Here is a 10,871-nt window from a genome sequence, read left to right as displayed (position 1 = left end):
CCACCTGGCAAAACCCAACACATCCTTCAAGACCCGGAGCTTATGTTCCCTTCGCTGGGAAACATCGCCCTTCCTCCCAGGGCAGAGTGTCTCTATTTGCTGTGTCACCCTGGGCACACCACTTCGGCTACTGCAAAATGGTGATAAGTGTGAACATCACACTCCCTAAAAGCCTGTTTTGAGCCCCAAGACAATAAATAAACATTAGAGGCCCTTGAAGTGAGTTAGGACCTGGGGGAGCAGGGAAAGCTGGCATCCAGTCATTGCTCGGTGTACGTTCATTTCCATCCTCCGCTTCTTGGATTCTGTGATTTTAAGACTCTCTTGTTTTAAGCATTGTTCCAGGATTTTTCTCCAACTCATGGTGCTAGGAATTTTAAGAACCCCTGGTTCTAAAATTATAAAAGTCCAAAATGCTGTGGGCGGGCCCAAAGGCCTCCTTGTGCCCTGAGCTGACCCCGGAGTGGCTCAGGAGCCTGGGTCTCTGGGGCCTCATGCCCTCCTCTCCCCCCAAGCTGGGGGGCGTGGTCTGGCGGCCCCAGCTGTGGGGAGAGCACTGGGTTTACCAGGAGGCTGATGGCCAACTTTCCGGTGGGGGGACTCCTTGCTCAGCTGCCAGAAGGGGGTCACAAGGCAGCGACAAGAGGCACAGGGCTGGCAGCTCAAAGTGACGGCCTCTTTGTCTTGGAGCCTCAGTTTTCTCATCTGGAAGCTGGGGCCAGGGGCTTCCTTCTTGAAGAGTTGTCAGCAGGACGGGGCAACAGTCCCTGACCGGTGTTCACCGTTCACTTGCGCTGGGCCCTCCTCCCGGAATGCCCTCCCTGGTCCACTTCCTTCCAGGAGCCCCTGCTCACTCCTGGCCAAGTCATGGCAGCTGGGGAGGGGGCTTCAGGATGATGCCCACCCTCCCCTGCTTCATCCCAGGGAAGGGGGACCAGCCGTCTACCCCAAACCCATCTGCCTCAGGCCTGGAATGGGCCTCAGCCCAAAACTCTTTTCTCTGTGGAGCCTGACACCTCATTACCCTTGGCATGAACACCGGCTTCGCCTGCAGGCTGCACGAGGAGGCTGACCCCCCTCCCCCCAGGACCCTGCAGGCAGCCCTGAGCAGGGCTTTGGGGCAGGCAGGCTCAGAGTTTGGTTGCCTTGGGCAGGGGGCCTGCCCCTCTGAGCCTCCCTGTCAGCTGGAGGTACAGACCCAGCAAGGTCTGGATAAATACACATCTCCTGGCTCCTGAGGGGCTTCGAAGCATCTCTCCTCTATCGTCTGCCACAGCCTGTCCAGGACAAGTCCGGGGTCCCAGCACCAGGGGCCTCCCAAACCTTGACTCCAGCAGAGCCTCAGGGCCCACCCTCAGGGACTGTGGCTGATGACAGGCATTTGCCTTGTTGTCCCTGACACTGCAGGACCCCACGTCCACCACCTATGCAGGGGCAGGTGTTCCCGAAAAGGGAATGGCCTAAGCAAAGGTGTGAGGGCGGTAGCGGCTGGGAGTGGTCAGGAGGAGAAGAGCTGGCAGGCTGTGTTGGGGTCTGCGTGTGAGGCCATCGCCCCATCCAGGCTGGGCCCTCTCCAAGCCCCGAGTGTGCACAGAGGTCTGACACCTGTAAATGCTGGACAGGCAGATGGTGGGGTGGTCGGGATGGGGTGCAGGCAGGCAGGTGGCTGAGTGAATGGGTGGGTGACAGAAGGGGAAGTGGGTGGGTGAGTGTGCAGAAGGCCCCAGCACACCGCAGGCTCCTTTCTTTCACTGCTTCCCCAGGGTGATCAGCCAGGCACAATGCCTCCCACGCCAGCTCCTCAGCAATGCCACTTCGCTGCCTTCCAGCGGCCACCATCTGCACTCAGCCCCATACATGTACTCAGGGAGTTGCTGGGTCGCCAAGGGAGCCCTGCCTCCTGCCAGGAGTCACTCCAGGGTTCAGGCAGGCCTTTGCCTCTCCTTTTGGGGCCTCATCTTCTATTTGGAAAGTGGGGGTGTAGTCAGAACAGTGCCTACCTGTGGGGTTTCAGGAGGACTCACTCAGCCATGTGCACAGAGCAAGAGCAAGTGGTGGTTCTGCTGCCTCCAGGCTGAGGGTCCCGGTGAGGTTGGAGGGTCCAAGACATGGTCCTGGACAGCCCAAGTACCACTTGGCCAAGGTGTGGGCCCTGCAGTGGGGCAGCTATGGTCTCCACTTAGGCAGCCCACTGTGGCCTCAATTCCAGCCACCTGGGACATGCAACCCTGTCAGGGCCCCTCCCTGCCCACTGCAGCCCCGGAAACACAGCCAGGCCCCTAGGAGGCAAGAGCAGCCGCTACTACTGTGTTCAGCGGTCAGAGCTGCACACACATGTCACAGACACACTTCTGCACACCTCAGCCACGGCGGGGGGCCTACAGGCCTGCAAGAGGCACATCCTGGGCCTTGTGGGGGCCCCGACTGTCTGCACATGAATGTCCTTGTGTGTTGGGGCCTGTCTCTGCCAAGGTATGTCTGTCTGGCAGCCTCAGCCTCCATCCTTTGCTCCCTGAAACTGACACCATGAGTCAGAAATGAAGCATCTTTAATTGATTCCCTGCCCTGACCCCCTGAGGGTCTCCAAGCACCAAAGATGAGAATTGTGCCCACAGCCCCAGAACCAAGAAGCCCCTTCCCAGACCTTCACTGGGCCTGGACTCCCACTCACCCCAGTGACCAATCCCACAGGCTTTGTTTCAATAAATAACCCCAAGAACAAAGCTTGGGGCAGAGGACCTGATAAAGCATGCAGCTCAGTGACACACCGGGGGCTTTGGGCCAAAGGTCAGAAACCCCAAGGGGCAGAATATTTGAAATCAGGATCAAAATACAACTGAAATCAGAGCTGGCATGTGATCTGGGAGCCATTCCCTCCAGCCTCCGCGGTCTCCCCGGATGCTGGTTCCCACAGTCACGACGGACTTCAACTCCATTTATTGTCAGACAGCAATAATCACCTGCCTGGCATTTCCACCATTGGACTTGACTCTGAATTCTGAGCAGGCGGTGGGGAGGCAACATCTGGAGAAGGAGGTGAGACTTCCCAGGGACAGAGAAGTCCAGAGCAAGGCAGAGGAGGGAAGCTGGGGCCCAGGTCACTGCCAGGCCCTGCCCCGGCGGGTACGGAGGGGACCCTCAGCTCGGGCCTGGGCCTGGGCCTGGGCCACCTGGCTCATCTCCCTGCGGATGTCTCCAAGTGCTGTCTCCGGGGACTCCAGCAGCCTCTGGAAGAGGCTGGGCCGGCCAGCCGCCGGCTCCCGGCACTGGAATGTGACAGCTGTGCCCGCGTCAGCCTTCATCTCCCTGGAGAAGCCGTCGGAGGAGCCATCGAAGCAGCGGCCAATGGCGATCTCCTTGGCCAGCCTTGGGCTCTGGTCGGTGACCGTGTAGACACCGTAGTTGTGACCCAGAGGGTCCAGCGGAGCCAGCATGGCAAAGGTGGCCGGGTCATCAGCTGGGGCCAGTGGGGGATGCCGGGCCAAGTAATCCCGGAGGAGCCCACTGACAGCCACACGACGACAGCTGCCCTGGGGCATGATGGTCACCAGCGTCCTGTCCACCTGTCGCTGGTCAAACAGCATTCCACTGCACTTGAACTCCACGCAGGCAGCAGACGTTCCAGGGCGCTGCGGGTCTCGGACGCTGCGGACATCCCGCAGCCCGTAGAGCTGGCCCCGAGTGCGTGGGTGGCTGCCCCCCACGTTGTGGGAGCGTACCATGTACTCTTGCGGCCCTTGGACCTTAACCTTGAGGAAGCAGGCCCGGAACTCCTGTGGGTTGGGCCACCAGGCCAGGAGATCTCCAGTCCAGGAGGCTGGCGCGCCCTCTCGGAATGGGACAACGTTGTACTCGTACTTGTCCACCTCCATTCGTGCAAAACGGAAGTGGCTGGCGGTCACTGGGGCCTCCTGGCACTCCCGCAGGCTGCGCCACGGGTACACGGGGCCGTTGACTTCAGTGGAGTCACCAGGCCTGGGTTTGGCGAGGTTGATGCGGAAGCCGTTTCGTTTCAGCGCTGGGTCGTCGTGGTCGGTGCGGCGGTACCCCAGCTTGTCCAGGTAGGGCTGTGCCACGCCCACGGTGGCCGGGAGAGGGCGAGGTCTGGAGGGGGCGGGCTCCAGTTCCTCCCCACCCAGGGTGGCCGTGACCAGGGCTGTGTAGGCGTCTGGCTGGTCTGCATCACAGAAGGCAGGGAGGCAGGCGCCATTGGGGCCTGTAACCGCACTATCGAACCGGCCCCAGGCGCGGGGATTGGCAGAGTAGCCGGGAGCTGGCTCCAGGTTAACCAGCGTGATCACCACGCCCTCTACCTGCTCGCTAGGGGCGAACTTCTCGTTAGCGTAGGCACGCACCTTCACGAAGCAGCGGCGGCGCTCAGGCACGTCTAGGTTGAACAGACGCCGCTCGCGGATCTCCACGTTGCCCACCAGGAAGACTCTCTCTTCCCGGCGGACCCGTGCGGCCCCTGATCCCTCGCGCTGGAAACTGCTCTCCTCTTCCCACAAACCTGTGTCGGGGTTCAGCGACCACAGCTTGAGGGCCTCCATATGGCCCGCCATACGGATCTGGCCAGCGGCCACACGCACAGCCAGGGGACCGGCCCACAGCTGTTCAGTGGAGCCAGCGGCCCGGAGGTCTACCGCGAACATGCCATAGGTACGCAGTGGGGCCAAATCGCCATCACTGTCCACAAAACGCAGGTCACTGGGGGCGGCAGCCGCCGAGGTGAGATCTCGGGGGTCCACGAAGGTCACCCGAGCCTCCACAGCTCCCGAATAGGGTTCTCCATCGGCTCTGCGGAAGGCTCCGGGTGGGAAGACTAGTTCACCCAAAGGAGGCTCTTCTTCCAGCTCCCCGAGGGGGAGCATGTTGGTCTGGCTGGCATCTAAGATGACAGGGGCTTTCTTCCGCATGGCCTTGACGTCGTGATACACACCAGCACCTCGAGGGTCAAAAGGCAGGACCCTGACAGTGTCCATGAAATCGCCGCTGGGTTCCACGAAAGTCACCACCAGCCGCTGGGTAGAGGGCGGCACCTCGATGGTGAAGTCTCCCTGGTAGGAGGTAAATCCAATGGGCTTGCCACCCAGCAGGATCTGGGCAAAGCGCAGGGGCTCCCCCGAGTCAGCGGCCACCACGCGTCCCCGGACCAGCCCTCGAGGGGGCAGGCATTTCTGGCAGCCACACTCAGCCACCACCTTGACAGGAAGGACATAGCTGGAGCAGTGAACCTCCCTGCTTTCCAGGCGGCGCACAGAGCAGCAACGGGAGCCTGGGTCCCCACACCTGGGGCTAGAGCCTGCGGGGCTGGGGCAGAGGGTGTCAGGGCAGAGACCCACATCCAGATAGGCAGGGCCAGTGCCTGGCTGACTGCAGTCATCTGGGAGTTTGATCAGGTGCTCACGAGGCTGGGGGTCACAGGCTGGCTGTCCGGGGGCTGGGGAGCAAGAAATCAGCCAGGTCAGGGTAAGGGGGGAGGACTCCATTTGAGGCCAAGGGTCGGGGCTTGGACTGGGGTCAGGGGCTTAGTAGGGGCCTGGGATCAGACTCAGCAAGGTCCGAAGTCATTCTGACTTTGGGGCTCTACTTGGGGTTGAGTTAGGATGTGCTGGAGGGAGGTGGCAGGGTGCTTACCAAGCACAATGAGCCTGGCGGAACCCGAGTGCACAGAGCCCGCGTCATTCCATGCTTTGCAGTGGTAAGTGCCTGCCTGGTCTGGGCTCAGTCCCCGCAGCTCCAGGTGGGCCCCATACCTGTGCTCTCGCCTGTCCAGCAGGGTCCCATTGTGGAACCTGGGTGGCGGGTGGGCAACACCGTGAGGGCCCTTGGCACAGGGGCGGGGCTGTCCCCATACCATCCTGAACGCAGCCCGGGGTGGGTACACAGCATTTCCCTCCAGGTCTCAGAGACACCACATGTCACGAGAAGTCCAATCCAACCCCAGAGCCGGCACAAGGCCCTCGAGCATGGGTTGGGGCACTCACCAGGAGTACTTCTTGGGCACGGGGTTGCCTGAGGCTTTGCAGCAGAAGGTCACATTCTGGCCTGCTTCTCGCACTCGGGACTCAGGGTGCTTCACCAGGTATGGCTTTTCTGAGGGCAAAGGCAGTAAAGATCAGGGCACTGCCCCATCCCAGCTTCTCCCAATGATCCTTCCCAAGAGCAGGGCCCTCCCTCTTCTTTCCAAAGACACCCTATCCTCCCAACTCAAGTTCACCCCACACCTGCTCTAGATGATGCCCCATCTTAATGCTTCCCTCCGCAACTCCATGTCTAACCTCGGGCGTTCCGTGACTGCATCACATCTCATTTCTTCCCCCAGGGACCTCACTCTCACATCTCCCCAATTCCAAGTGCTTGGTGTCACCCAGAACTTCCTCCCTAGTTCCTAGGCCTCCTCATCCCCTTTGCCACAAGGCACTTACCCAGCTTATCGAGAACAATAGTGACCACAGCAGATGTGGAGCTGTTGGCCTGGGCCTGGGCCACACCAGCAAAGAAGCCATCCATTTTGGCACTGACATTGGTCCGGCTGTTGGCACAGACTCCAGGCATCCGGAAGGTTCCGTGGGCATCGCTGGCGGTCACAGTGCCAGGCCAGTCTCTCATGGAGACCCTGGCCCCTGGGAGCGGTCGGCCAGATGGCGTGACCACTGAGCCCAGAAGGATGTGACTGGGGCATCTGCACGCGTTGAGGCTGCACCCTGGGGGACACAGGGAGGCAGAGGGGAAGAGGGACGTACACAACAAAGGTGCTTAGGCAGAGCTGTTCTTGGAGCAGCCCCTACTGTGAGGGGGACGGGGCGCTCAGTGGTCAGGGCTGGGCAGGGCGAGGGACCTGAGGTCCAGAGGGGTGAGGAAGAAGCCCAGGAGGAGAGGACAGGAGAAGCGACTCTCACAGGACCAAGAGGCTCCTTCCAGCATAAGAGAAAATGTCCAGGCAGGGGCTGGGTCTTGGACCCAGAACATCTCCCTCCCCTCCCAACCCCGCGGTTTCTCCATAAAATGGAAAATTCCACTGGAAACTTCAGGGCAGAGGCGCCACAGGGAGGGCAGAGCCAGGCCGGGTAGGGTGGGGACCCCACCACCCCATTGGCCACCGTGCTCCCCCACCCGGCCACAGGCTCTGCCGGCAGTCTCCAGACCATGTTTGTGGAGCCCAGGCCGGATCGGAATTTCCACTGGCCTCCTGGCTGGCCTGGTGTCTGGCCCTGGGAGGGCCTGAGTATCGTGTCTGCCAGGGTGTGAGCGCGTGCCCACATGGGCGTAGGGGACAGGCAGGGGCTGCGAATGCCATGTGTGTAAACCCCAATTGAGTGAGCTGCTTCTGTGTGTGTCAGTGATCACCTGGACATCCGCACATTTGGCCACGCACAGAAAGGAAGTGCCCCCTCAGATCTGCCCTTGCCGGACTCGAACCCCGGAACTTTCAGCCCTCCAAATGTGCACAGTCACCAATGGTACCCGAGAGGAGGGGAGCCAATAGAACGGAAAGACCTATCTCCAAGTGAAACAAGTTCAGGCCCTCCAGGCCCTGCCCATACCGGCCCACCCTACTAGCCCCTCCCTTACAGGTTCATCCCTCAACTGGCCCCGCCCCAGAAATTCAGGCCCCGCCCCTCCTACCTGGACAGCGAGGTCGCACACACTTCTGCGCCTCCAGGGGACGACCAGGACATGTATCCCCATTGGGGCTTGGGCAGTGGCGGCGGCGCAAACGACGACCTGGCCCGCAGCTCCCTGAACAGGGACCCCACGGGCCCCACGCGCCCCACGCGGCCTCTGCGGGGAGGGCGGGTGGAGAGGGTCAGGCAGCCACCCACCCTAGGACTGCTCCTCGGAAAGCTGGTGACAATGTGGGACAGGCCCCCGCCACGTGCATCGGAGGGCAGGTACTCCAAACAACAGTCCTGCCCACTGTTTCCACCGTCGCTTCCCTAGGGGCACCCGTCGAAGGTGCAGTTGGAGTACCTCCTCGCTTCCCTATAACCTCCCCGAGGTGAGCTCGCTGGTCTACCTGCTTCTCACACACATTTTGGGCTCAAAACACACCCCCACAGAACGGAGCCGTTACAGATGAACAAATGAGGGCTGCGAAAAGAGATGCGCCCCCCAGGGGTCTCTTTCTGCCCATCACCTGGGACCCAAGCTATTCCTAGCCTCTTCCTACCAAACCCCGCCCCTGTCCAGTCCTGCCCTTTTCGGGTGCCAAGTTCCTAAAGGATCTCGCCTCTCCCTAGCCACGCCCAAATCCACAAGACCCCTGTCCTTCCCCCACACCGCCCCTTCGGGTCCCGCCCCGACCCCGCAGGCCCCGCCCCCCGGGCGCCGCCTCACCCAGCGGGCAGCGGAAGCGCACGTGGTAGTTGGAGCAGCGGCGGCCGCGCGGCTGCTCGCGGTTGAGGCACCAGAAACCGCGCATGGGGTTCAAGTGCACACGCTCGCCGACAGTGGACGGCAGGGCCCAGTCAGTGGTGCGAGCCTCCAGCGCCAGCGGCTGCTGGCACACACGCGCCGGCCCGTAATAGAAGCGGATTGCTGCCAGGCTCTCGAAGTCGCCGTCGCCGCCCGGATGGTCCACATTGAACCAGGACGTCCACTCGCTGGCCTCTGTGGGCAACATAAGCGCTTAGACCCGGGCCTCGGCCTGTCAGGCCCCATCTGCATGGTACGGGCCTTACATGCTGTGCAAGGGGGGGCCTCCCACCCACCCCCACACCCCAATGACCGAAGGCTAACTCAGCCCGCCCAACTCCAGGCCCTGATCCAGAGTCCTCAAGGGCAGAAGGAGCTGTGAAGGGGTGACAGGGAGGTTGACCGTTCCTTGACCAGCCCTGGTTCTGTTGCCTAGTGCCTGAACTGGGCATCGGTGCACACAGAGATCTTGCCGCTGTCTCACAGGTCTCCACCCTCAGGGTACAGAACGCCCGAGGTGTGAGGAGATACGAAGGCAGCCACAGACCCTGGCCTGATACCGGCCCTAGTTGTGGCCTTCCACTGCCTGGTAGCTCCCTGTTAGTGCCAGCTGGGACCTTGCTCACTGCCTGGCTGAACCCACCACTGGTGAGAAGGGTTTGGCCCTGGATATCAACCACCACTAGGGGAAGTTTACTCCTTTTCTGATTCAACAGCAATCATATAGAACTCTCCTGGTCTGGAAACTGGAGACCCAGGTTCCAGAGCTCCTGCTTTCCTATGTGGCCTGAGCAGGTGGTCCCAGCATCCTTCCACCACCCCTTCAGTTTCCTCCTTGGCAAACAACCCGGACTCTCAGCTCCCTGCTCCTAAAACAGGAGCACCGCTTCCAGGGCTGTCATGTCCAGGGACCAAAATGGTACTGTGCTCTTCACCCAGCTTGTGTCCCCTCCTCATGTGTCCCCACCAGCTCACACAACAGCCCACAGCAGAGCCAGGACTCGGACCTGGGCTAACTCACCTTCCCAGTCCTCCAGGGCTGGCGAGGGCAGGCCAGGGCGCAGCGATGAACCTTCAAGACCCCACATGGTCTCCGTGGACTCCTCAATGGGGGTGGTGCCTGTGGAAAGGGTGAGGAATGGGGGGAGACAAGGAGCACTGATGGGGACCCCTGTGAGCTATTGTGTAAGATGCTGCCATGATCATCCCCATTTGACAGGAGAGAAAACTGAGGCTCTTAGAAGCCAGAACCCAGCTCTGGCAGACCACAAGAATGGCAGCACCCCGCCCCCTCCAAGAAGCCTCCCTCTGACCTCTCAGCCGCAACCCCATGGGCCTTGGAAGCCTGTCGACCCTACCCCAGACCAAGTTCTCCCCCTAGGTGTGTTCTGCCCTCAGGTTGAGCTGCACTCCCTGTGCCCATTTGCCTGTTAGAAGTCCTTCCCTCACTCTGCCTTCCATCCCTGCACTTGGGGGCCATGTTGCCAGCAGGAGGCTTTGGAATTGAGCCTAGCTTCTCTGGCCTCAAGTTGTCTGAGAGAGTTGGGCTGGGCAATGACCTCAGACAAGTCCCTTCCCTCTCGAAACCTCAGTCTCCTCATCTGAGAAATGGGCCCAACTCCCCACTCCACTGGGTGTTCCAGAGAGGAGACTTTCTTTTCTGAATGGGAGGTGTGTGTGGAAGAGGGGAGGAGTTAGGTGAGAGCGGCCAGGACTGTTGATCCAGGGTCCAGACTCTGGGGCTGAGATTGAGATAGATACCCCGCGGTCACCGGCAACCCAGAAAAGCCTAAAGTTCATATCCACACTCCAGGTGCCCCTACTGTCTCCTAGAGGAGGGAAGAAAGCGGAGGTCTCTCCTGCCCTCGGCGGTCCTGGGCTCCGTCTCCCTGGTGCCCTCTCGCTATCCCTGTCCTGGGCTGCTGGCAAAGGGGACCCAGGACTGAGGGAGCGAGTGGTCCTTTGGTTCTTTCTCCAGGCGGGCCGCATGCCAGGCCTGCTGCCGGGCGTTTGGATTCCTATGGGATAGGCTAGGGCTTTGGGGGCGCCTCACCTCGGACCCCCGCCAGGTGCGCGGCGGCAACACAGAGGCACAGCAGTGGCGGCAGTGACGCCATGGCCAGGTCCGAGTGTCCGGGGGATGGTCCGGGCTCCACCGCGCGCTCGGGTCGGACTCCCGCTGCTCTGGCGGAGGCTGGGGCTGAGGGTGGGGGCGGGACTCGCCCGCAGGCCCCGCCTGGCCCAGGCCCCGCCCCAGCCCGGCCAAGCTCCTTTGCCCTGGGTGACTTCGGTGCCTGAGTAACCACTCTGGGTACCCCCCCCCCCAGAGTGTCCGGCTTCAGGCTGGCCTGCGTCCCCCTGTCGCCGGCTGCTGGAAGTCCTTCCCTCCACCCACCCTCCATTCTCCATGCAGGGTCCCAAGCTGCCTGTGGGAAAGTGCCTCTTGGAATCGC

General features: G+C 61.5%; 1 protein-coding gene across 1 annotated transcript; it reads right to left on the bottom strand.

Moving 5' to 3' along the window:
• Positions 1 to 2,565: 2,565 nt before the first annotated feature.
• On the bottom strand, positions 2,566 to 10,594 carry CILP2 (cartilage intermediate layer protein 2). The gene is made up of 8 exons (XM_024560636.3): positions 10,472 to 10,594; positions 9,440 to 9,538; positions 8,341 to 8,613; positions 7,630 to 7,785; positions 6,429 to 6,707; positions 5,988 to 6,096; positions 5,638 to 5,795; positions 2,566 to 5,440 (listed from the first exon to the last, which is right to left on the bottom strand). The coding sequence occupies exons 1-8, from the start codon at positions 10,533 to 10,535 to the stop codon at positions 3,099 to 3,101; spliced, it is 3,480 nt and encodes a 1,159-aa protein (XP_024416404.2). The 5' UTR covers positions 10,536 to 10,594; the 3' UTR covers positions 2,566 to 3,098.
• Positions 10,595 to 10,871: the final 277 nt, after the last annotated feature.

The sequence above is a fragment of the Desmodus rotundus genome, chromosome 9 (assembly GCF_022682495.2).
Source record: "Desmodus rotundus isolate HL8 chromosome 9, HLdesRot8A.1, whole genome shotgun sequence".
In the NCBI taxonomy this organism is placed as follows: domain Eukaryota; kingdom Metazoa; phylum Chordata; class Mammalia; order Chiroptera; family Phyllostomidae; genus Desmodus; species Desmodus rotundus.
This window is presented reverse-complemented; position numbering and strand designations above follow the sequence as displayed.

Excerpts from the sequence above, each read along its gene's own strand:
- CILP2 (XM_024560636.3), bottom strand. The coding sequence starts at position 10,535 with ATGGCGTCACTGCCGCCACTGCTGTGCCTCTGTGTTGCCGCCGCGCAC. Across the intron at positions 7,786-8,340 it reads GCGCTTCCGCTGCCCGCTGG|AGGCCGCGTGGGGCGCGTGG; the intron begins GTGAGGCGGCGC and ends CCCTCCCCGCAG. Across the intron at positions 6,708-7,629 it reads TGTGCGACCTCGCTGTCCAG|GGTGCAGCCTCAACGCGTGC; the intron begins GTAGGAGGGGCG and ends TGTGTCCCCCAG.